The 26,847-nt window shown below is 37.8% G+C and overlaps 1 protein-coding gene across 5 annotated transcripts in view; it reads right to left on the reverse strand.

Moving 5' to 3' along the window:
* Nucleotides 1-26,847, reverse strand: part of GRM8 (glutamate metabotropic receptor 8) — a 759,285-nt gene that overhangs the window by 124,387 nt on the left and 608,051 nt on the right. For all 5 annotated transcript variants that reach the window (XR_003516452.1, XM_035723164.1, XM_027573922.1 and 2 more), the window contains exon 8: nt 13,633-13,769. Coding sequence is in view for 4 of the 5 variants with exons in the window: in XM_035723164.1 (XP_035579057.1) it covers nt 13,633-13,769 (137 nt within the window). In the remaining variant the exon portion in view is untranslated. The remainder of the gene's footprint in view (nt 1-13,632; nt 13,770-26,847) is intronic.

Below are 26,847 nucleotides of genomic sequence, written 5' to 3' on the forward strand. Positions count from 1 at the left end.
TGGGCATTATCTTATATGAAGTAGGGATGAAAAGTTATTTTTCTAAGTTGGGGTAAAAGACTGAACTTCACACATACACACACACCCCACACCAAAAATAGACACATAAATCAGAAGAAACTAATTAGAAGTTCAGTTTTGTTGGAATATATGCAAATCCAATTCTGACTAAATTTATGTGTACCTCAATGTATGTCAAAAATCCTCCCAAAGGAGAAAATGAAAAAGTTGAATTTTTTTTTTAATGTGACTTTGTGTGATTATTATCCTCTATACAAAATGATTATGGCCTTCACAAACAAGAGCTAACAATTCTAGAACATTTTGAGGTTTACAGAGTATTTTCACATATGAAACCTTTTGACCTTTAAAAAGATTCAATCAATAGGAACTAGTTAGTATATAATAGGAACCTCCAATTCCTAGATGAGGAAAGATGTCAGAAGTGTAGTGTGCTGATAAGGCCTCTACTCTGGAGCAGGGAAGTTTTAATAAGCTTATGGCAGGCAATGGACATCACAACAAGGCTTTGCCCTGATGCTAGTAGAATGTATCATCATTGGCCAACTAGTTTTTTGGAATTTTTATGGAAAGGGCAAAAGCAGTTGGTATTCTAGCAAAAGAAATTTTACTTTTGTCTGTCTTCTGGGGTATACCAAGAGGGTCTATAATTTGTCAACTGAACTAAAAACTCCGCTGCAATGTTTCCTGAGTTTGTTCATTGAGTTGTTCACTTACATATGCAAGAATAAGGGGGAATTAGTAAAATTAATTTATAAGATATCTGCTTAGTACCCTGTTACTAACCAATATTATAGAAATAATTGTTAAATAAATTTTGAATTGTTGCTATCCCTACCTTAAAATTCCCTAAATTCCTTAAAATGAGATCAAGTCAATACAAAGTTCAAGAAAATACTAGAGAACAGACTGAGGTGTTTTGTAATAAGAGAACCTGCTTATCCCACTCGAAAAACTAAGAAAAAAGTTGCAGTTAGAATAAAGGATAATTTTCTTTTTGTAGCAAATAAGCCCTAAGTCAAAAGCAGACCTATTCCCTAATAATGTAAATGGTCAAGTGGCATTGTTAAATTTTAACTGCCTCTGAAAGCCACCTTTTTGTAGGCCAATGGCATTTATTCTTCCTAAGGCCCAGTGGTGATCAGGTCATTTCTTTACAGTGACTGATGCTAGTTACAGGATCATATCCACACGTAAAGCTGAGATCCAAATTGAAAATTCACTTTTTAAATAGATCTTCTATGATTCCCCTTCGCATTCCCTCTGGTCTTCATGAAAATTCCTAGTCTGCCCTCCTCTACCCCTGTGCAGTCTACTCCCTACCCTTGTCATGCCTTCCCTCATGTCCCTTGTCCAGAACATTCAAGCTCTGTCTACCTTCAGTGTGACTTCCTCCTTGGAGCTTTGTCCCAAAGTAACCTTTTTCCTGAAATCTTTCCCCCGCATCCTCATCTACCCTAGGGCCATCACCAGATCCTCCTTTCCCTGGTTTCCCATATTCAATCATTTCACTATTTCTCCTTGATTCTACTTCTTCAGAATTCCTAGAAGCCTGCACACCAGAGTGGGCTGTGTGTGCCCGTGCATTTCACTTACGCTTCCTCTAGCTGAGTGAACTTGAATAAAACAACTTATTGTTAATCTTACTTTCCTCTTTTAAAAATGGTCATTCTACCAGTTTCTAAGTCACAGGGTTATGATAAAAATTAAATGAGTTGATAAATGTAAAATTCAGCTTAGGTGGAAAATTCATCTTAAGCCAACATTTCTCAAAGTGAGCTTCAAGGAATATTAGTTCCACAAAATGTCCTTCAAATAAAAAAGGGATTCATGGTCAAATCAATGTATTAAACAGTGCATCCAATGCCTACTTCCCAGTCAGTCATGATATTCATTAGCATATTAAAGGCTCCACAAGTATTGCAGGAAAACAAAACAAAGCAAAAACAGTTGTCCTGACATTCCCTAAACTTATTTGACCAGGGAGCTTCTGTGTGCATAGATAGCCGCTATTTAAAATCCTGCAGACCCAGTGTTCTGAGGAAGGTGTTGGAGAAAATGCTGACTTGGACAAGACCACAGTTATCATTCTGGAAGTTGCTTCAGCCTCAAGTTTCCAACAGTTTTAGAAAAAAATTTTTTTTTCTTTTTCTTCTTCTTCTTCTTCTTTTTTTTTTTTGTAAGAGAAGCAATCTCCTAATCAGAGCTACCACAAACTCTGAAAAAAATGAGCCAATTGTCTGGTGGGAGGCTGTGTCAAAAGGGTAGTAGAATGGCATTAACTTTCTCAGGCCAATTATTTCTTCAGACTCTCTTAAAGGATATGAAAAAGTTCTATTTTTCATGCAATGCCCAGTAATTGCTTATCTGGCTAAGTAACAGATGCGAGACTTCATCTCAGGAGAAAAGTTTAACATACAAATATGTGAAAAGCTGAGAAAGAGTGGGGAGAACTCTGGAGAGACTCGGGGAAATGGATAAGCAGGCATGAAGGCAGAATCAAGACGTGATCGCTGTGCCTGAGTCCCAGTTCATCTACCTCCAAACACAAAGCTGCTTACTGTGAACGAGGTAAAAGGGTAATAATAAATGTTTGCACACTGATTGTCTCAATGTCACAAGCTGAATGCAACCAAATCTGAGATGGCACAGTGGGAATTCTGAAATCATTTTATTTTTCCCTTTTTATGGGAGCAAAAATAAGCCTAGCTCCCATTTATTGCTCAGATGTGGGCTGTTCTTCTCTACCGTGACATCCCCTAATTCTTCACATGGAACTTAGCTCTCTTTTATCTTTGCTGCAAAAGTGCTTTCCTAATAAACTAGCATTTCTCAAATCACGTTAGTTATTTCTACTTAGCCCTGCTTGATTTCAGTCCATCTAACAGAATAAACTTAGCTTCCCTAGAGCATAGTCCTATTTTTTAAAGCATATTATAAAAATGCCTGTCTGCAAAATCAAGAGAGAACTAATAGCATAGCCATTTTTAATAATTTTTACACGTTTATTAAAACAAAAGTAACCTCTCCCATTTTCTGTTTTAATGTTCATAGGCTGTAAGCAGCCATGCTCCTTCAAATAAATACCCTGAATTGAAAATAATCACATAAGACCTCTGACCAGTGAGGTTTACACTGGAGCATTACTTCTATATAGGTGGAATGAATGAGGCCTTACATTTTGTAGAGTACGTTTTCCAGTTAAAAAACAGTAAGTAAATAAATAAGAAAACACATATTACAAAACTCTACTATGTATCCACTTAGAAAATAATAGATCTGGAAGAAATTTTAGTGAAAAGCTATATTTGGTTCCCAATTTTAAAAACATGGAAACTGAGGCCCCACATATTAGGTCGTAAAGCACAAATCTCTCTCAGGATTAGTGAGAGCTCAGGCTGAAAACCAGTCTCCTAACTTCCAGTGATGCTTTCCACATCATCACAGAGCTTCCTAGGGTCTGCCCTTTAAGTCCATTTGTGCCTTGAACGACATGAAACCACATCTCTATCAAACATTTTATGGATATCATGTATAAAAATCAACTGGTTCTTGGAGAAGCTAACTTTAGGGATAGGGTCATTAGTTGTACAATTTAAAAAAATTTAATTCAGAGATCCCAAGCTCAAAGGGTGTCCTTACTAGATTTCCATTGTCAGCAGTCCCTTTGGGTTCCCTTTAGACATTTTACAAAGAGTTTTAATCAGTAGTCTCAAAGATCATAGAGCAGCTTAATCTAGAAGTCATGTCTGATTTTTGGAATCTAAAATTATGGCCTGAATGCAGAAAAAAATGCCATGTACCAACAGATCTGACAGCTACAAAGCAGTCAGATGAGAACGAATACAGCGAAGGCTACAAGTGTGTTAGAACAACTTAAGAAACATAGAGCAGGGGCAACTTTGAGGAAGTCAGAGTTTCCTTTTGGTGCCACAGACAGCAACTTTAGTGCAGTATTGATAGAAGGAATAGAAAGGGGAAGCATGAGAGGCAAGAATGCAGGTCTGTTTTCACAGACTGATGTTCAAAGGAGCTAGACCTAGGTGGTCTTACTTTTAAATGAGAACTTTTTCTCCTTAGGTAATATGCTGCCATTGTAGTAGGTGTCATCCAAGGTGTCGCTATGCCAGTTATAAATGTTAGGTGCATGCTACAGCAATAATATTCTTTTTTATTTTCTAAAAGCATTCTGAATTAAAAGGTTAAGTATAACTCTAAAACGGTCATATAAAAATGAATTAGTTCAGTTCTGAGATAAGACATCAGTCTTCCCTGTTTCTCTCTCAACAAATATTCATAGTGGGTTTATTCATAATTTTGCTGGTGTCCTTCAAAGGGTGAATGGTTATACAAACTTGGTACTTCCATACCATGGAATAATACTGAGCAACTAGAAGGAACACACATGTGGATAAATTATGAGGAAATTACGTTGAGTGAAAAAAGCTAAAATCAAAGGATTACATACAGTATAATTCCTTTTACACAACATTCTTGAAATGACAAATTTGTAGAAATAGAGAATACATTGGCTGTTGCCAGGTACTGGGGGAGGCTTATGGGAGGGAAGTGGATCTGGCAATAAAAGAGCAACATGGGGAGCCTTGTGGTGATGAAAATGTTCTGTACTCTGGCTATGGTGGTAGAAGCATGGACCAACACAGGTAATAAAATTGCACAGAACTAAACACACACACACACCACATGAGTACAAGTAAAACTGAGATTTAAATAAAATTGGTGGATCGTATAAATGTCAATTTGTTGTGTTGTGCTATCACACTATAATTTTCAAGGTAATGGGCAAAGAGGACATGAGATCTTTATTATTTGTTACAACTGCATGTAAATCTGCAATTATCTCAAAGTAAGTTTAATTAAAAATGATTTTAGAACAAACAAAAGCAAACAAGTAATAGTAAAATTTAGTACTTTTATGTGTCCTTGTTATATCCCTCTGTCATTTATTTGTGGATTTATGTCTCAACCCCCCGAGATATACACAACTGCACATTTCTAGAACTTCATTTAGAGATAAGGATCCATAACCTTAATAAAATGTTATAGGGACTTGGGGGAGGATCCAGCTTCTGGCTCTATTTTCCTTCCTTAAATAGTGGAACTTCTGAGGAAAGATGTCATGCTAAACTTCTGATTCAGTCAACAGACACAGTAACTTTATTCTTTTTAATTTCATGCCCTTACCAGCAACTTGACCTCTGTCTAGAGCTGGGGGTGACATATTTTATTCGTATATAATGCTTCACAGTTCTTACTTGTAATTATCTTGTATGTTGTAGATTTTAAATAACACTGATGTGTCCACTGAGCTTTTTAAAAGTACCCTGGCATATAGGGTTCACATATATTTTAGTAAATCTACCATAAGAAAATGTCTTTTTTTTTACCAGTTATTCCTCTATTCTACATTATCATTTTATGTTTATAACCTTATTTTAACCTTTCCTATTCTACTCATCATGTTAAAATTGTTCTTACTTTGCTCCTCCCAAGGTTAGAATAAGGATTAAAATACCACTTATTATAATTTTTATTTCTTTATTATCCCCATAAAAGTCTAGAATCACCATCTTTCTTTGCCCTTCTTTGGTGTTGGTATAAAGAGGCATTTTGTATTTTATGCTATGTCCTTCTTTGAGTGGCAATATATTCTTTAATCTGTCTTTTCTAATTTGACCTCTATCATTTTTTTAGTTTTCATTTCCCTTTCTGTGTCACTGTCACAATTACTTATTAAAATACCTAATTAAGCACCTGTGACCTCACCTATTTTTCATCAATAATAATAGACTTTTTAATGCTCTACTTACATTTTCCCTGATAAGCTACCAGATTCCCTGGATACTATTAGATTACTCCAGGAATCTGCCTTCAATGAGGTCAAGGTAGCTGAATCCAGCATCTAATTTTTAATCATATTAAACCACATTTTATATGTCATACATTTGTATTTCTTAAAATATCTCAGCAATGGCACATTGGAGGCACTTTGTTCTGGAAACTATATTTTTATATGGCATAATTTTGTATGTTCTTAAAATATCAGCATGATTCTTACTCAACTGAACAGCCTAGATGAATCTATAGGTTGTAATTGCTGGTGAGGAAATCGAACTTGACTACTAACTAAAATTTATTAACTCTTTTTATTCTTTCTTCCTAATTTACTGGGTTTGTTTGTTTATCCTGCTATGATAAATGGATCTAATTAAATCCTTTTGAATGTCTTAGGGAACAAGGCTCAAACCAAGTAGATGGACAGATAAGGCAGAGAGAATCTATCAAGACAGGTAGCAATGGATGTTGTTCCTTCAAGGTTCGTATCAGAAGCCAGTAAGCACCTCTGAGGTCCCACAGGGTATAGGAAGCTCTGCAAATGGCATGGCAGGAATAAAAGCCAGTGGTAATAGTAACAGTTAAGTCCTGAAGAATCTTAATGTGGGTCCCATACACATATTCCCCTGTGTGTGACTTTGGATTTTCCCTTGGTTTTTATAGGGCTTGATTAGATGGATCCTGAACTAGATTCTCCATTCTGGCTTTTATAACTGAGTTCATCCTTGCTTACTGTTATGGCTCCAAGCTCTACCTTTACCCCATGGTGCTCCTAGGCTAAACTTTAGCTCCAGATTAGTATTTTAGGGTCAGCTCACCTTTATGGCCTTGTGAAGATCACATTACTTTTATTTTTTAGTTCATTAATTTATTCAATGAATATTTAGTGAGACCCACATTAGGCTAATTGTTAAAGATTTAAAGACAAGTAGAATAGGTTCTTGGTCCTAAATTATCAGTGCTTCTCTGAGAACAAATGGTAGGGGTCTTCTAAATAGTTATCTGGAGATTAGTGCCATCCAAATATTAGGGTCTTCCCAACTTGTTTCCATGGGGATATCACAAACTAGTTGCATCAAAATAGTTCCCAATTCCCAGTCTCCAGACCAAGACATAATAGGCTCCTTTGTGAACACTAATCCTACTTTGCTAATAAGAATGTGTGTTTAAAATAGACAAGAATAAAGGAACATGGTGGAGGCATTGTGGACTCATGAAAGAGACATATCCTTGGATTCTGTTCCTACCTAGTGTTACTAGTTCGGGTGTGACCCTAGGGACTAAATGTGAAATACCTCTATATCATTACAGCACCCAATATAGCAACGGCACATTGGAGGCACTTTATTCTTGGATGGATGGATGGATGCTTTTTCCATGGCCTATGCACTCTTGCAACCCTTTCTGGCCACTAAAGTAACTGAGGATTCAGTTTGACTCTCATCTATCAAGAAGCTTTATCCAGCCCCCCTAGTTGGAAGTAATCATTACACCTTCTAAATTTAGTTTGTTCTTTAATCTGTACCTAATTATGCTTTTATTATAGTTATTCAAGTATATAGTTCCCTTTAACGAATTGCAAACTTTTTTTTTTTTAAGATTTTATTTATTTGAGAGAGAGAGTGAACAATGGGGGGGAGGGGCAGAGGGAGAAGCAGGCTCCCTGCTGAGCAAGAAGCTTGATGCAGGACTCAATTCCAAGACCCCGGGATCATGACCTGAACCAAAGACTGAGCCACTCAGGCACCCCAAATTGCAAATCTTTTGATATTTGGAAGTTTATTTTATTGAACCTTGTACTCCTCAATAGCTTAGCATTCGGCTTGGCGGGGAGAAGCCACTGAATAAATAATCTGTGCACAAGCCCACTTCCTAATCAATAATCTTGGATCATTGTTTCATATTTAATTAGTATTTAGAAAATATCAGCATCCTATTCATGACATTCAACAAATACTTATTCAGCACCTACTCTGGGCTAGCAAGAACACAGTTAAAATTTAATCACCTTGACATTTGCTCAACATGTCAAAAACATGAATTTACCAAATGCTTATTTTCTCATAAACAGAGATATAACTACTGACCCAAAAATGGCTCTTTTAAAAAGAATAAATTTACACCTAATAAACCAAAATATAGTTTTGACACTTAGCCATCTTGTTATAAGGAAAGGAAGCAGAATAGTCTTTTCAGAATGGAGTATAAGGGCAGGAACTGCTGTGGCATTTAAAGTTCTGTCAGAATATAGTAAAGGGTCTCAGAGAATTGACTTCACATTCATGGTTTGTGGGAAAGGGAGAGCTAATTCAGATTAGTGTTTTATAATCACTAATCAGGACCACCTGCCTCTTGGGAGACTCAGCCTCACAAAATGGAGAGACCTAGATTATTAGAGTAATCTAATAATATGCTGGCCTCATAGGGTGAACTATCTTTCATAAGTACTGACCATGATATGAAAGAGCGTTTCCAAATGCAGGCAACTTTGCAAATGGGGAAATTGAGGCAGAGAAAAAAAATGCATGACTTCTAAGAGTCCAAATAAATAAAAGGTCATTTCTCCCCCCAAACACTGTTCCAACTTCATTCAATCCATCCTTACTTCAAGAATATTTCAATATCCTTCATTAGGGAAAAGCTGCTATGTTTAGCCAAAACAGCAAACCCATGAGGCAAATGAGGGCACTGAGGAAATTTTGCTCGTTTCTGGTTGTCCCCAAAGCCTGCAGCCCATTTCTAAATACCAAAATAAACATTTTGGGTGTATGCCATAGGCACAGATAAGTTATTATGGAGCATGTACATCTTTTTAAGGTTAATCCCTGACCAAAACATCAAGATAAAGGCAGACAAGACTTTGCATATAGGGAATTTTAGATTGAAATTATAGGTCCTCAGTAATAGGTTGGTTACAGCGGCAAAACAAAATGAAACAAATTATTATTGCCACATTCATTTAACCCTGAATATGGGGCAAGCAATGTTCTAGGATCTTTATGTATGTGATTTCCTTTAATTATCTCATGAATTCTGTGAAGTGGCCATGACTGTTTCCATGCAGATGAAGGATCTGAGACTAAAAGAGGTAATATGACATGCCCATGGCCATCGGACTCATGAATGGAAGGATGGAATTCAAACATCTTTCTTTCTGACTTTGAGGTCTCAATCTTTTTTTTTTTTTTTAAGATTTTATTTATTTGAGAGAGAGAGAGAGTGCAGAGGGACAGTAAGAGAGAGAGGCAGACTCCCCGCTGAGCAGGGAGCCCGACATGGGGCTCGGTCCCAGGATCCCGGGATCATGACCTAAGCTGAAAGCAGAAGCCCAACTGACTAAGCTACCCAGGTGCCCCTGAGGTCTCATTCTTGATCACTATATTCTAATGTCTTCAGTCCTCATAATAAGCCTATTTATTATCCCCACTTAACAGATGAGAAAACTGAGGTTCAGGATTCAGTACCTGGTCAAGAGTTACTCTCTTCTATGAGGTGACCTACTCAAAATTAAATCAGGGTCAATGAAGCCCTTGTCCTTCAAATCACCCTTCCCAATTGACACTGTGCCACTAATAATTGTGGTTGAGACACTTATGAAGCCACTGTCCTTTACTACATTTATTTATCTCCAAATTATTTACTTGAATAAAAAGAGAAGAAAACAAAACAATAAGACAAGTAAAACCATATGCCTCATTCCTCCCATAATCCAAAAAAAAAAAAAAAAAGTAGCTCTGGTTGGAAGTAGAAAAAGTGAGCCCTGCATTATTTTAGGTACATCCAGGAACCTCCATATACCTTCTCCCTGCGGACATAAAGAAGCATATGGCTTTCTTCTCGCAATTCAGGCTCAGCTGTTTACTCTGAACCTCTAGGTTACAATGTGTTTTATAATCACTAATCAGGACCACCTGCCTCTTGGGAGACTCAGCCTCACAAAATGCAGAGACCTAATTGTTCAGATTCACTCTCAAGTAGACAACATGCCCTTCATGCCTGGACAGAGATGACTGAATAGAAAACCTAAATCAAACTCAACAATTTTACTAACTGATTCTAATTGCTAAATTAAGAACATATGTTAGTTCCATACTAAAGAAAAAGAAACAATAATATTTGGAACAATAAAGACAATGCTTATGAGGAAATAAAACACCTCATAATTTTCCAGGAAAAAGAAAAAAAAAACCTACTCGTGTTAAAAATTCTTTCACACCACTAAAGGTACATGCAGGGCAAATTTGTCACACTCGTACATGCTTAATTGTACACTGTGTACAAAACTGTCCGATGGTTGAGTTCAGCCAGAAAAACTGGCTTTTCGAAAATACACAGAATTCAGACCGATAACTGGCTTATAAATGCTTACTGCCAAGAGTGTAAAATCTGTTGTAAAATCTGGTTTAATAGATTAAGGAGAGATGGAGTACATGGAGGAGAGTATCCTCCCCTGTCCCTCAACACAGCTGTCCTCAGCAGTCAGGCCAGATTAGGAACCTCTCTCTGGGCTGCCGCTGAGACACGGCGCACACCCCTTGCTCAGTGTTCCTGCCTCAATGCGCTAGCGTTGTTGATTTGAGTGCTGGTCTATCCTTCCAGTCTGTGAGCACCCTGAGAACCACTTACTCAGTTTTGTCTCAAAACTTAGCACTGAGTATGTGCACAGAATGAATTTATCCAATCCATTCAAAAAATAACTGCCTAGCTGATAATACCTAGCCATATGCTGCCATATAAAAAGAAAGTTTGTATTTGTCTTACATAAAGGTTGCTTTTTAAGTGTAGACAGATTTTTCTGAAGTATTCAGGCCAATATGAAAGACAGGCAGAAAGAGTGGACGATGGGGACAAATGGTCAGCATTTTAATGAAGAGATTCAGAACTTTCTAAAGCAAATCCAAGTGCATCTCTAATAGGTAGTGCTCTACTCACCACATTGATTATCAGTTCTCCCACTGGCCACATAGAATCACGAGATACTGGATTAGTAATAGGTAATGTCTATGGATTTCATGTGTCCCAAGCCCTGGATTAAATGCTTTATTGTATTGTTTCATGTAATTCTTATTACAACCATATAGGATAGGTACTTCTAATGTTTCCATTTTACAGATGATAAAACTGAATGAAGCAAAGCATTTGTTCTGAGCCTTGACTACTATCTAGGCAGAACTTTAATATTTATTAATATTTATTTATTCTTCCAAGCATCCTGTACTCCTTCAAACGGATGACCTTCAACCAGGTCACTGATCCAAGGAGAAACAATTTGTCCTGCTGGGCTCCAGAAGTCAACTCTTGACTTATAGTCTCTCCCCCAAGTCTAATTCACTTACTTTTCTCCTGAGAGATACATTCTCTCTGTTTCAGTAAGGCTGGCACTACTATCTAGTAACAAATGGTCATAATCATGCATGAGAAATAATTCTTACAAATTGCTTTGATATATTTTATGAACAATAACACAATAATAAACAGAAAACTTTCATGCACCGTTAAGTGTACATAAAAGAGCAGCTTGAGATTCAACATGAAGTTTTATAATAAATATATCATGCACATAGACAGATGTGTGTGTATGTACTTGTATGTATAAATATTTTAGGTATCTTAGTGTTATATATTAGTGCACATATTTTTCAACCATTGAATTTTGTTAGGTACATCCTTAATCATAAGAATATAATAGGCAGTTTGGCATTTATAAACATCAGATAAAAAGTAGCTTCCCTCTTTTAACCCTTATAAATTTTCTTTGTCATGTTTAATTATGTTATTCCACATAGGTCCACTTTCAAAGGGCTTTTGCCACAAAGCTCTTGATTTTCAGATTGGCATAATAACCTGTAGAGTTATCAAAACAATGCTTCGATAAATGTCAGTTTGGGTTGCAGAACAATAGATAAGATTTCCTCAGGCTGCTACATGTAGTAAACTGTAGATTTGTGGTCTTACAAAGCACAACAATAGTCGGAAATATTAGCTGTCTTGGCACATTATTGAATGCAGAAGTGTGATAATTAACAGGAAGTCATTTCAAAGACAGATCACAAATATTCCAATTTTATTATTTCTCATCATCTGATTCCTTGTTGAAAACTTTGGTGGTTGATGCTGCATAAGCATACCACTATATTTGGAGATACAGAAAGTGAAAAATGTATTAAAAATACCAAACTAATGTCTTTTGAGTGGGTTCAAACACAAGAAAGGACATGTACAAGTGTTATACACACACAGACAAGAATGATCTCCACCCTCCTGTATGTCGTAAGCCTTTTTTACCTTCTAGTTGGATAAGGTATGGCTAGGAAATGAACTTCATTATTCATTTAGGAAATAAACTCAATTCTCACAGCGTTGTGATGCACAGCATTGTGACAGCTTTGAGAATCAAGAAGAGGAGATACTTTAATTGGAGGAGAGAATGAAATAGACATTAGAATCATAGGACAGTAAATGAGTATGTTTCTAGTTTATCTGAAGCATTTAAAAGCACCTTCCTGCCTACAGAGAAACATGCTGTTGCAATGAGCAGCTCCTCGGCCCCTTTCCTGTAAATAGTCCTATTTTACAATTTATCGAAGACGTGTGCAATGAATGAACTCCAATCCTTAGCTGAGACTACAGGGCATGCTCCTTATTTTTCTATGCTGGACGAAGCCAGTGTGCACTGATACCACTCCATGGGCTGTTGAAAGGTGCAATCATTCCTTATCTAGTGATAAGCTGGTGCTACTCCAACCACCCCTACACCCTCCCCATATAGCCATTGACAGTCCTGCTTCCTTTCTGGGTCTCCCTTATCCCTCAGGTTCAGGATCAACTTCCTGCTCCAGAGCCCCTTATAATTGGTGGGTGCCAGTACCACATAGCTCTCTGCAATGTCCCCACAGACCCTTTCTCTAGAAGATCCCCTCAGGAGGGCTGCCACCAGCCAGGCACATTTGATGAAGCTCTTCTAACCCACAGCCATCCTACATGCCAGACCCAGTAGGAGGAGGCTGAGCCCTCTATGTTGGTGACACCAAGGCAGGCAAATGCCCAGCCACCTTTAGCACCACCCCAGGCCCTGGGACCCCACACAGGCTAGGCTTTCCAAGTTTTCCTCCCATGGCCACTTACTTCTAGGAACGGCAAGATCTATGGGTCTTGGGCCTTGATGACAACCCAGGTAGACAGGGACAGCAGTCAGCCCTAAAGCTGTTAAATGATCTGAACATCACTTTTGGGTACATTAACTTTCTCTAGTGTTGGCGATTCAAAGAGGTAATGTAAATACAGATCAAGATTCACTTCCATCAATCAGATGTAGGCATAAGGTCTCAATTTATGAGATGGCAGAGGTGAAATACACTTATTTTTAAGCCTAAATGTAATCACTTGTGGCACACTGCCATTCCTCTGCCACAACACACACACACACACACACACACACACACGAACACACACATATAGACACACAGTGTACCAACACTTAAACAAGTGAGTCTTTCAGCAAAGGGCAAAATTTCCCTAAACACAATGCAGTCACTTAAAAGGAAATGAGGTCTTTCATTAAATCCCTCCAGATAACAGATTTCTCTATAGACATTTGAGATTTTCCATAACATTTTAAAGTTGAAGAAAGGATAAAATCATACATTTTTTAAAAACATAAATACAAGACAATTCTAACAAAACTTGTATTATAAACTTAAAGCATTTCTCCTTGAGAACTACATACATTCATGTAAAATTATATTGATAACTTACTTTTAGGTGAAGCTGATTGGTCCAGTGCCCAATGATTTTGTATTCTGCACTTTTGTTGGTTATTTGATACTGAAAGATATCATAACGTCCAGGAGCATCTCCGTTTTCATTAAAAGTGACAGGTGTCCCAGCACTACCTATAAATGTTTAGAAAACAATGTTAATAAAACTTTAGTAAGATAGCCACTGAGCTTATTTTTCTCTAAAAAAGAATGGTAGATAAAAATATATTGTGTGTAGTAAGAGATATGAAGATTGCGATCCATACAAGGTCATTCTTGATAGCATAATATCTTCTACACGAAAAGAAGCCCAGACATACATAGAGGAAGAAGACATGCTTTATTATGCACATTAGAAAGTAAATGGTGAGTATCCAAGTTAGGCAATGTACATAACAGTTAAATAAATAGAAGTTGATAGGCTAAATATTCCATCCTGGCTACAGAGAGTGACAGTCAATAGCGACGACTGTAAATGTCTTGAAGCATAACACCTCCTGCAGAATATGTCTGAACTACAAACAGCAACTCAAAATCCAGCAGGAGAACGTCTAGCCACATCCCCTGGGGTTTGGCCTTATTTGGACTTGAACTCCACTCTAAAGCAGTTCCTTCTTCAATTTCTTTTCTCAGCCCCTGCTTCTGCTACCTCTGCGCACGAGTATATCAATGTGGGCCATCGTTGGGAACCTCCCAATGGGCAAGACAGCAATCACTGGGAAGTCCCGACTCTGCTCAGGTCATAAAATTTCCCCTAGTTCACTGGGGCAGGGCAGCAAGATGCAAGAAATGCCAGAAATGCAGTATTTTTTAAACTTCCATTTCTCTAAGGAGCTTTCAGCTTTTCTCTTTTCTCTTCATAGCTTCTGCTCACTTTTACTTGCCCTCCGATTAACTGTTGCAGAATCACAGGTTTTAAGAGTAGAAAGGGATCACTACCCCAATGTTTACTTGTTGCATGGAGCCTCACTATCTGAAGAGACCTTCCTGTTCTCTAACAGCCCTTAGCTTCTCCCTTCCCCCTTCACCTTGTTGGATGACTCTGAAATTCACCTGACATCAATCCCTTTATTTTGTGTCTATCTTTTCTCCAGGCCCTGGATTTCTTGTTGCAGCATATTGGATTTAATTTCCATACTGTGCTAGAAAGTGTCTCCTCCTTGCTATCTCTTTTCCTATTGTACTGTCCCCAAATATATACTACAGATAGTTATATATATGTCCATTTTATAATTTTATTTTATGAGTTCTTTATTCTACTTGCAGAGTTTTTAACTAATACCAATAATCACACAATTCCAAAGCATTTAATTTATCAAACAAAATGGATGACTTAAGACAATAACTTGCAAATAAATATGATCACAATCACACAGTAGCAATAAGGGTGCTTTCCAAGTATTTAATGCAGAGATGTCTAATTTCCTCTGTTCTCTGGTATCTTTCTAAGATTTGGACATAGTGTGAAGTCTCTGATGAGACCATAGATACCTGGCATCTGCAAAGACTACTAAGGTCACAAAAGACAGCACAGCAGGAAGGAAAGAGCACTGACAGTCAAGACCCACATGGCCATGCTAACTTCACTTCCCATTTATTTCCACAACTTGTGTATGTCTCTTTGTATTCACTTGCCAAGTAGGGACTTAACAGTGAATATGGACATGTTTTGAAGTCCTAGAAGAGTCATATGCATTTAAATAATTATTATTAATCCATATGGAAAATGACACTATACATAAATTAAGAAAGAAATGAGGAATTGGGAAATCAAATAAGAGGACTCCAATCAACCGGTACTATGTGAGCTACTCCGTAGACGCTCAAGTGGAAACCCATTTGCCATACCTGACCAAAACCGAACTCCTAGTTACCTAGAGCAGGTTAACCTTTAAATGCTAGTTTCCTCATCTGAAAAATGGAGATAATAATGACACTTTTCTCATAGGGTTTTTATAATAATTAAATGAAGAAACAGCTATCAAGTGCACAGAACAATGCATGGGGTAATTAGATATTATGATGATGATTATTATTCACCCCATAAGTATTTCCAGTACACACCAATGCAGAGTAATAGATAGGGTGTTGAAAATTCTTTAAGTAATATCTAGACAAGGGATTATGGAAATTCAAATGGGAAAGATTCCTGGATAGAAAAAAAAATACATATCCATTATGAATTTCATATTAACATCATCAACAATTCCCAACATTTATATACCACTTGAAAACTTATGATGTCATCTCCTTCATGAATAAAGGAATATTTAATTTCTCTAACTAAAATCCCCAATGTTACATCCCTTACTGAATGATCTCTTATCTCCTACAAGAGCAGTCCCGATCTTTTTTACCACAATGATACCTAAGATGGAAGAATGCCACTCCAGTAACACATTCTCGTTAATGTGCTCTGAGCTACATAGAATTCCTAGTGTTCCAGGTATTTCTACATCTCTGTTCTCCAACTTGAGAAAGTTTATTGGAAAGCAGCAAGCGAGAGCTGTATGATCACAAAAATAATAATTCTTCAACTGAAATACTTCAAATATCATTATCGACAGCAATTTACACTACACTTGACATTGTCTTAAGAGGCAGTATACTCAAGTGGCTAGGAGTGTGGGTTCTGGAGGCAGATCACTGAGTACAAACCCCAGCGCTGTCATTTATTAGGTGAATGATCTCGGGTCAGTTACTTGACTTCCCTATATTTCACGTGTCTCATTTTTAAAATGGGCTAATAGTAGTTCCTACCTCGGATTAATATGTGAAGATTAAATGAATTTTTTTAAATATTTAAAACATTTAGTACACAGTAAGCATTATATAAGTATTAACTATTATTTCCTTTATTGTTTTATGGCAATGCTGTGTTTGAAATCGTGTCTGTATGAAAATATAAGAACTTCTCAGTGAGCATCTATGTCTTTCCTCAAGTCGCCCTCACTAATCTTCCTTCTCCTCTTTCAACACAATGCCACCTATACCTAAAATCTAGTTCTCTAAATTTGTCATGCTCTTTCTTACCATCCTGTCTTTGCACCTGTTCTTATCCATAAATTCATTTCCGCCTTCCTCCTAACCCTTCTTTCTTATGTAATTCCTTCTAAGATGTGGCTCAAAGGTCGCACCTAAAGAAGCCTGATCTAAACCCAGAGCAGGAGCCCAAGCACCTCTTTGCATCCTGCCCTACTCTATCATAGCATTTGCTACACTCCACACACTTTCACTATTCATCCCCATACCAGGTCAAAACATTTATTCAACAGATATTTATTGGGAGCCTATTATGTGCTCAACACTGGGTGTTGAGCTTTCCTCACAAAGGTTTGCTTTCCTCACAAAGGAGGTCTCCTTAATAAAGGCAGAGTGTATCTCTAATCTTTGTAGGCGCTGAACCAAAGACAGTGCTCCATACTGAGGGAACAATCAATAAACTGCAGTAAAGCATAAATCAGGCACTCACTAAAGATCCCAGGTAAATTTGTACTCACTGTCTTCATAACATTATGAACTGCATTTATGTCACCTCTCATCTTTTTTATTCACACATGAAGGGACCTTCAGAATCCCTTCCACATTGTTATCAGTGTGATGTTAGAAACCACTCTTGCAACTTACTTTACTAATCTGATTTCTGGGCTAGGCTTGCAGTTGAATTACTTCAACCCTTTCACAGGAAGAATGACTCCATTACACCTTGGCTCATCTCAAATGATTGCCCTGGTTCTGTGGTCTATGTAACAAAGAACAGCCTTGAATAGCCATGAGAGGCCATGCTGTTTACTAATTTCTACAAGTAGAAATTTAAAATATCCTTTGTATGAATCTGTCCACCCCTGAAAAATGTAATTGAGTGGCATTTTGTCCAGAAAAAAATTTTAAATGACAAATGGCTCAAAATATCCATCACTTTATTATGATTTACTCACAACACAGGTAAGAAATATATATATGTACATATACATATATATATATATGCATAGATAGATCTCTCCTAGACTTAGTTATTTCAGAAATTTTGAAGTACATTAATTTTTTAAAAAAATTTTTTAATTGATGTGCACTAGTGGAGAAATGGAAACAAACAATGTGGGGCTCTGATGTAACTTACACTCGTCAGGTACTGCTCTCAGAGTCTACATATCTCCTTGAATATTTTCCCTTCAATAAGAAATCCATTGGAAAAACTATATTTTTATTCCTAAGCATATCAAGCACTTCAACATGTTTTGTAGGAAAAAATGATACATCCAATGAAGATTTTATTTGCAAATGTTTGGCTCTGTTGAACATTGTTCTGGGGAAGACTATGGGCTTGGGATTCGGGGACTGAATTTGATTTCTGGCTCTGCCAATTACCTGAGTGATCTGGGCAAGTCACCCTCATTAATCTGTTTTCTCAACTGTCAGGCGTGCATAAGAACCACAATCTCCCTGGGCTATTCTGAGGGTCACAAGAGATGATGTATGTAAAGCACTTAATGCATGGCTGGCACACGATAGGGGTGCAATAAAAGGAAAACCATCATCGTCATCATTCGTTCCTTTGCCTACACTTAACGCTCCTGTGTTCTACATTATCTTATTTCCACAATGCAAAAAGCAATGCAAGAATAATTCATTTGCCTTTATGAGCAAATATTATAAATATATTTATAAGTGTAAGCCACTCAGTTTATCATCATGTTTATTACTTTCCTTCTTCCCTCTTGCTACAAAACTTTACTTTATCCATTTTCTTTCTCATAACAACCCACACTAGTGGGTAAGCAGGAAAAAAATGAGAAAGCTAAAAATGAAATCAGTTGGTATAGCAATCTTAGGCACCCTTAAAAGAATGAATATATTTGGACTTAAGTCATTGACCAAAATGTCACAGGAAATAGCAATTTTCAACAGAATTTCAATTATTCATGCTCACCTTTTCCTTATCCAATTTATTTTATCAAGTATGTATTACAATCAATAAACAGAACTCTATCTTTGAATTAGACTCATATTATAGTTTGATTATTTAGGAATCAGATTACTCTTTACATATATCAGTCAGCCTTTGTTCATGGAAGACTTGAGCATCTGACTCTGAATTCTTCTCCATCCCTAGTCCCGTTATGCTTGGTGGCTTCATCCTCCACCTGGATGATTCAACATCCTGGCCTCTGCATTGGCCAACTTCCTCACTTCCATTATCATCCCTATCAGGCATCTCACCACTCACTACCATGAACACACTCGAAAAGCAGTCCTTTCCAGGAACTATATCATCTCCCAAATTTTACTCTATGGAGACCACCGTCTGCTTCCACTGCAACAATTTCTATGATCCCCTGAATTTATTGATTCATTTATCACCCCCAATTGGTCATTATACTTCACCCCCATGATAGTTCCTCTTCCTTCCTGTTCTTGCTTGGGTTCTATGATCTCCCTCCAACCATTTTTTTTTTTTTAAGATTTTATTTATTTATTTGACAGAGAGCGACACAGCGAGAGAGGGAACACAAGCGGGGGGAGTAGAAGAGGGAGAAGCAGGCTTCCTGCAGAACTGGGAGTCCGATGCAGGGCTCGATCCCAGGACCCTGGGATCATGACCTGAGCCGAAGGCAGAAGCTTAACTGACTGAGCCACCCAGGTGCCCCTTCCCTCTAACCAATTTTATTCCTCTGCCAAATCACAATCATGATTGAACTCAATTGTATATTTTCTTTGCCTATATTCAAGCAGCTGAATATTGTTTGAGTTAAACCTAAAACTTTAATGTCTGGCAGGGCCGGGACTACACTGAGGCAGGTGAGGTGCCTCGGGCAGGACTATGAGAGTGTTCCCCTAAGTTCTGCACATTAGGCACCTCCCTTGCTTCATCTAGTCCCAACCTGCTGGCTGGTCTTACTTTAAATTCATGACCTCAGATATCAAGTGTGTGGTCAACATTGGCTCTGGAATCCTTCCACACTTTCCCAACGAGCCCACCTCCCCACTCTGGATGACTGACTGTGTCGGGTCTCACATACCCAATACCTTCCTCCCCCATCACTTCAGCTTGTCTCATCGTTTCTCACTGAGAAAAAGCAGCAGGCGCACGGAAACTCCCTCATCACTCCACCACAAACCCTAACAACTCCTTGCATGTACTTTCATATTAATCTCCTCCCTCCTGCAAAGGCACACATGCACACATCCTTCAGGTCACAGGCATACTCCTCCCCTGGTGCAAGGACCCCAGGCACTCACTCACTCTCCATGCACCTTCAGGTTCACAGGTCTCTTTTCCTCCTTGGACATCAACAAACTGTCCATATTATTCCCTTTAGTTGACAAATGAGTTCTAATAATTCTCATCTTTAAAAAAAAATAAGGCAAGCAAACAAATCCTATTACTGACCCTATTGCCTCATTTATCCACTCTCCTTAACAGTAAAACAGAACTTTTTAAGTGAGCTGTCTCACTCTATTATCTTATTTCCTGCTACCTCTTCATACCGTTGTAATTTGAAATTTAACCTCATACCTCCACTGATGAGTCTCAAATTTATACAACTAGCCCTGATGCAGACTTGTCCAACTACCTGTATCTCCATTTGGTTGTTGGATAATCATCTTAAACTTAATGCGTCTAGACACAACATTTGATTCCTCATTTCCAAATATGTTCCTCACAGTCTTTCCCCTCTTAGTAGTCAGCTAGCAACTGTCCATCCATTCAATAAAGTCAAAACTAAGTTAAAACCCCATATCTAACTGTAAAATGGAAAGAATGAATGTAAGTAATGGACTTTAATTAATAACAATGTATCATTATTGGTTTATTAATTATAACAAATGTACTAAACTAATACAAAATGTTAATAATTGGAGAAATGGTGTATTGAAATATGAGAACCATCTGTACTATCTGCCCAGTGTTTCTGGAACTCTAAAGCTGTTCTAAAGTTTAAAGATTTATTTATTTATCTTAGAGAGAGAGAAAGAGCACAAGTGGAGGACAGGAAGAGAGAGAGGGAGAGAGAACCTCAAGCAGACTCCATGCTAAGCATGGAGCCCAACGCCAGACTCGATCTCACGACCCTGAGATCAGGACCTGAACCCAAACCAAGAGTCAGACGCTTAACTGACTGCACCACCCAGGTGCCCCTAAAGCTGTTTTTTAAAGAAGTTTAAAAAGAAGTAAAAGAAAAACGATGAAATTATTTTTAGCAATACATTTTGTGTAACTCAATATATGCAAAGTAGTATGACATCAAAATGTAGCCAATATAAAGAATATTAATGAGGTATTTTACATTTTTTTCTATTCTAAATCTTCAAAACCCTGTTTATAACTTATACCTATAGATCATTCCAATTCAGACTAGTATTTCAAGTGCTCAGTAGCGATCCATATCAAACGGCAGAGGTCTAAAAGACAAACTATTTCAGCAGGTTGGAGAAATCCACTGCTGAATCCTTCTGATCTCCATTTCAATTCCAACTGGACTGGACTCTTCTGACCTCTGCTTCAACTAAACTGAACCCCCTTCACTAGTTTCTCCCCTAAAAAGGTGTGGATCCACCAAAGTCAGACTGTTGGCTGATCATCCAAATCCATTCTCTCTTTTTCTTGGACAGATAGCTTGGCTACATTTCCAATCTTCCCCATAGTTAGGGGTGGCCAAATGATTAGCACAAATCAATGGAACATGAACACAAGTGATACTTCTGGCCCCTCATTAAAAGCCTCTTGAGTGGTTGCCCATGATCATTTTGTCCTCTGATTGGCTAGAATGGAAATACCATGCTGGGTAACTGGGGAAGCTACATGTTAAAGATGGCAGAGCTTGCATCAGCCTGGATTCCTGTGTGTGTTTGGAGGATGTCTGTGCTAGTAACTGGTTCACCCATCCATTCATCTGGTACTATTACCTGAGTAAAAAACAAATTTCTATTCTTTTTGGGCCATTATAGCTTGTGAGTCTACTTCTTATAGCAGACAATCATAATAACACCATTTCTAGAAAAGTGGGTTATCAATCGTTATTAAATGAATAACTAAAATTATGTTAAATGTGAAAAATAAATGCTTCATTTCATATCATTGTCTAAAGCTTTAAGAATAATACAGAGTTTTACAACTGAATATGAAAGCTATTGGCATGGATCAGTAACTGTTTTAGATTCTCCTTTAGAGTTGATATTGATTATTGCTATCCACATGTGTAATATAAAGGTGGAATCCAGAATGTGTAACCGTACTACAGAATTTCACTGTAACCATACTCTAGAATTTCACTCATTTACTTTGATTAAAGTATTCACTCAATTGGATGTTTTCATAAAAACTAAATGTAAAAGTGTCAAAAATATGTGCCTATATTTACATTTTTTTGTGTTGAAAATGGTTTTCTTTAGCTAATTGTTTTGGTGTATGAAATAAATAGGACAAGAAATGTAGCTGAATGGCATTTCTAATTCTCTCAGCCAAACCCTCCTTCCTGATTTTTCCATTAAGAAATTCAACTGACAATAGTAATAGAAATATCTTTATGATCCTTGCATTCAAGGTGCTTTAAGAATGCAAAGTGTCATTATCATTAATGAACACTATTTCAGAAATAAAAATACTACCTATAATTGCTTTGATAGTATTCAAATAAGCTGATTGAACTTTCAAAATAAGAAAAGATCTATTATTTAGTGATACTCATCTCAGGGAAGCAGATGAATTAGGAAGTTTAAATAAAATTTCTTATAAGAAAAGTGACCAGAGAGACTACTAAAATATCAAATGTTTGATTAAAGGAAAAAAAATGGAAAAGATCATGTAATAATTAGTCAAGATTAATACATCTTAAGAGGAATTTGGGAACAAACCAAAGTGTTTTACAATACTCTGAATTCAGTATATTTTCATTCCCTAGCAGAAAACCTTTCTTTATCTTGAGCAACTTAAGCCTTTTATTGTTTCTTTTGGGGAGTATTTAATCAATATCATATATATATGTATTTATTTATTTATTTGTTTGTTTATATACATAATTTCCATTATGATTAATTAATCATTATCTCTCTAACAGTAATGAATACATTTATGAAAGAGAAGTATATGAGTACATATATTCCTACCTGTTCAAATTTGTGGCACTAGGAGGAGGTCTCTGACTGTCTAGTCCAATGTGTTGCTGGGAAAGAAAGACACTTTTGCCATCTAGATTTAAAATTGTCAATTTATTAATTTTTATAAGAATGCTTACTAAGAGGGGGGCCTGGGTGGCTCAATCAGTTAAGCATCTGACTCTTGATTTTGGCCCAGGTCATGATCTCAGGGTCCTGAGATCTAGCCCCGCATCAGGCTCAGTGCTGGGTGTGGCGCTTGCTTAAGATTCTCTCTCTCTCCCTCTTCCACATTCTTGCTTTCTCTCTCTCTCACAAAAAAAATAAAAAAAAAAGAATGGTTACTATTTTAAAATTTTGTTTTTAACATTTGCACTTTTTAAAGATTTATTTATTTGAGAGAAAGGGAGAGAGTGTGGGTGGGGAGGGGCAGAGGGTGAGGGAGAGAGAATCTTCAAGCATGCTGAATGTGGAGTCTGCCTTGTGGCTCCATCTCACAAACCTGAGATCGTGACCTGAGTCCAAACCAAGAGTCAGACTCTTAACCGACTGAGCCACCAGATGCCCCTAAAGTTTCATAATAAGACTGATACTGATATGGCAAGTCTGCACTCCCTATTCTTTCTTCTCAGAAGTCTTCTGACTTCTCCCTTCTGTATACAATTTAGAACCATCTTAAGTTCCACGAACAATCCTGTTTAGATTATTGGAAACTATATGGAATCTAGAAATCAGTGGGGAATATTTAACATCTTTATAACATCTTCCTATCTGTGAGCATGAGTTGTGCCTCAGTCATTTAGTTCTGCCTCTGTAAGTTTTAATATAGCCTTAGAATTTCCTTTTCATAGCACTTAACCATTTTTTGTAGATTTACTCCTGGGTAATTAGTATTCTCTGATACTACTGTAAATGGTATCTTAAATTATATTATCTACTACTTTACTGCCAGTATACAGAATGCAGTTGATTTTTTTTCTCTATTAATCTCATATCTACCCCAGGGGTAATTCTGTCCCCCAGGGGATCTTTGGCAATGTCTGGAGACATTTTTGGTTGTTACAGTGGGAGAAGAAGGACTACTGGTGACGGGTGGAAGAAGCCAGGGGGGCTGCTAAACATCATACAATTCACAGGACAGCCACCTATGATAAAGAGTCATCCAGTTCCAAGTGTTCAAATTAGTTTTAAGGTTGAAAAATCCTCAAAAAATTCTGTTTTTATACTTAAGGATTTATACCTAAATTTTTTTAAAAAATTGCTATGTAAAGAATCATGTTATCTACAAATAGTTATAGTTTCATTTTCCCCTTAACCATTCTTACACTTCCAATCTTCCCCACCTTTTCCTTATTGCACTATCTGGTATCCACAATACAATTTTGACATGAAGTGGCAATAATGGACATCCTTGTACTTCTCCTAAGTTTTAAAGAATATTGCTCACATTCTCATTTAGGATTATATTTGATCTAGGCATTTTACAGGTGCTTCTTACCACTTTAGAAAAGCTCGTTTCATAATAAATGTACTAGTATTTTTTTTATCATGAATACATTTTTAATGTTAGCAATGTCTTTTGTGTGTCTTTTGAGATAATCTTTTTTTTCTTTTAATTTGTTACTGTAATGAACTACATCTATACATTTTCAATGTTATGTCATGGAAGCTTGACAAAGATCTAACTTGATTTCAATTTTTTCTTTTGCACTGTTTAATTCAATCAGCTAGTAGTTTGTTTAGAGTCTTTACATTCATACTCATGAGTAAGGTGGATGTGTAATTTTTCTTTCTTAGCATTTCCTTTTTGGTTTGATGTCAGGGTTATATTGGTTGCAGAGAATACCTTGGGATAATATTCCCTCTTTCTCCATTCTCTGCAAGAATTTGTATAAAATTGTAATAATATCTCCCTGGAATGTTTTGTAGAACTCACCAGGAATCATCCCAGACACCTCAAGAGAATGAATGAATTGTGATATGTGGAATCTTCACACAGTGGGATGTTATACTGCAAGCCAAATGAATGAACTACAGAGACAGCCATAAATATGAATGTATTGTAGCAAAATAATATTGAGGGAAAAAGTAAGTACCATTTCACAAAGGTATAAATGATTAAAATTTTGTGTTTTGGGGCAATACACAGGGAAGGCAAATCAGTTTTATAATTTTATTTTTTTTTTTTTAGATTTTATTTGTTTGACAGAGAGAGAGAGAGACAGCAAGAGAAGGAACACAAGCAGGGGGAGTGGGAGAGGGAGAAGCAGGCTTCCCGTGGAGCAGGGAGCCTGATGCAGGGCTCAATTCCAGGACCCTGGAATCACGACCTGAGCCAAAGGCAGATGCTTAACGACTGAGCAACCCAGGCAACCCCCAAATCTGTTTTTTTAAAAATAGAAATACTGATTGTTCAGGAAGTGCAGGGTGATAGGTTGGTGATGGGAATATATGCCTGAATATAGCTTTTTGCTAAAATCCTAGCTTTTGGGAGAAGGGGAGTATTTTCATAGGTGCTTATTACAGTCTTTGAAATAACCAAATAACTAACGAACTAAATAAATGAAAGTCAACCTTGGATATCAGTAATGAGCCCATGTCATGATTCAAGGAGCCAAGAGGAAGAAATAGAAAAAGAGAGACAAGGGGCAGAGCAAGATGGCAGAGGAGTAGGAGACCTGGATTTCGTCTAGTCTCAGGAATTCAGCTGAATAGGGATCAAACCATTCTGAACACCTACGAACTCAACAGGAGATCGAAGAAAAGAATAGCAACAACACTCTGAACAGAAAAGCGACCACTTTCTGGAAGGTAGGACATGCGGAGAAGTGAATCCGAGGTGATATTCGGGAGGATAGACAGCGGGGAAGGGGGCCTCCATCCCCCACTTCTGGCAAGTGATAGAGCAGCAGAGCACAAAATCGGAACTTTTAGAAGTTGGCTCCGCTGAGGGACGTCGCTCCAGTGGCTAAGCTGGGGGTGGAACCCTCGTGGGACAGTATGGTCTCAAGACCCTCAGCGTCACAGAAAGACCGGGGGTGCCTGAGGGCGGCAGAGCTCCCAGGTATCGGAGCAGGGAAGCCGGCTGCAGAGACGGAGCTGAGGCACGGGCTCTCAGCTCGGGGTTGCCATAAACTGTGACCTGCGGCACAGTCGGGCCACTGCTCCTCCAGCAGGGACCCAACAGGCGGCATATCCAGGGAGACTCCCCTTCCTCCCCTGGGAAGAGCGGCGCGGGAACGCACCGCAGGGATCTGCTGGGTTTGGAGACACCACACGGGGCCGGGCCGGGTGCCAGAGATAGAAACGCTCAGTCACAGGCCGGGTGAGCATGGAGTGTGGCCGGAGACCGGGGAGATGGAAGTGATTGACTGCTTTTCTCTGGGGGCGCACTGAGGAGCGGGGCCCCGAGTTCTCGGCTCCTCCCGGGTGGAGATTGGGAGGCTGCTATTTTCACTCTCGTCCTCCAAAGCTGTAAGGAAAGCCTGCAGGGAACAAAAGCTCCCGAGAGCAAACCTGAGCAGATTACTTAGCCCAGACCCGGCAAGGGCGGGGCAATTCTGCCTCCGGCAAAGACATTTGGGAACCACAGCAACAGGCCCCTCCCCCAGAAGATCAGCACAAACAGCCAGCCAAGGCCAAGTTTACCGAACAATGAGAACAGGAGAATTCCAGCGCTAGGGGAATACTGCACATAGAATTCATGGCTTTTTTACCATGATTCATTAGTCTTTAAAAGTTTTTTTTTTTTACTTTTTTTTTTTGAATTTTTCTTTTCCCCTTTTTCAACCAACATCTTATCAATCCCTTTTTTAAAAAAAACATTTTTATTTTTCATTTTTAGAGTCATATTCTATCCCTTCATAGTAGTTACCCTTATTTGTGGCATATATATTATGCCAAATAAATTTTGAGATACAGTTTCTTCTAACATATCAAAATATACTCTGAATACAGTTTCTTCTAACATATCAAAATATACCCTAAATCTCTAGTGTATGGCTTTGTTCTAGTCTCCTACCTGATCACATTCTCTCCCCTTTTTTTTTCTTTCTTTCTTTCTTTCTTTTTTTTAATACTCTTCTTTCTCTTTTCAAGCACCTGATCAATTCCTTTT

This window comes from Zalophus californianus, chromosome 12 (genome assembly GCF_009762305.2).
Source record: "Zalophus californianus isolate mZalCal1 chromosome 12, mZalCal1.pri.v2, whole genome shotgun sequence".
Lineage (NCBI taxonomy): Eukaryota > Metazoa > Chordata > Mammalia > Carnivora > Otariidae > Zalophus > Zalophus californianus.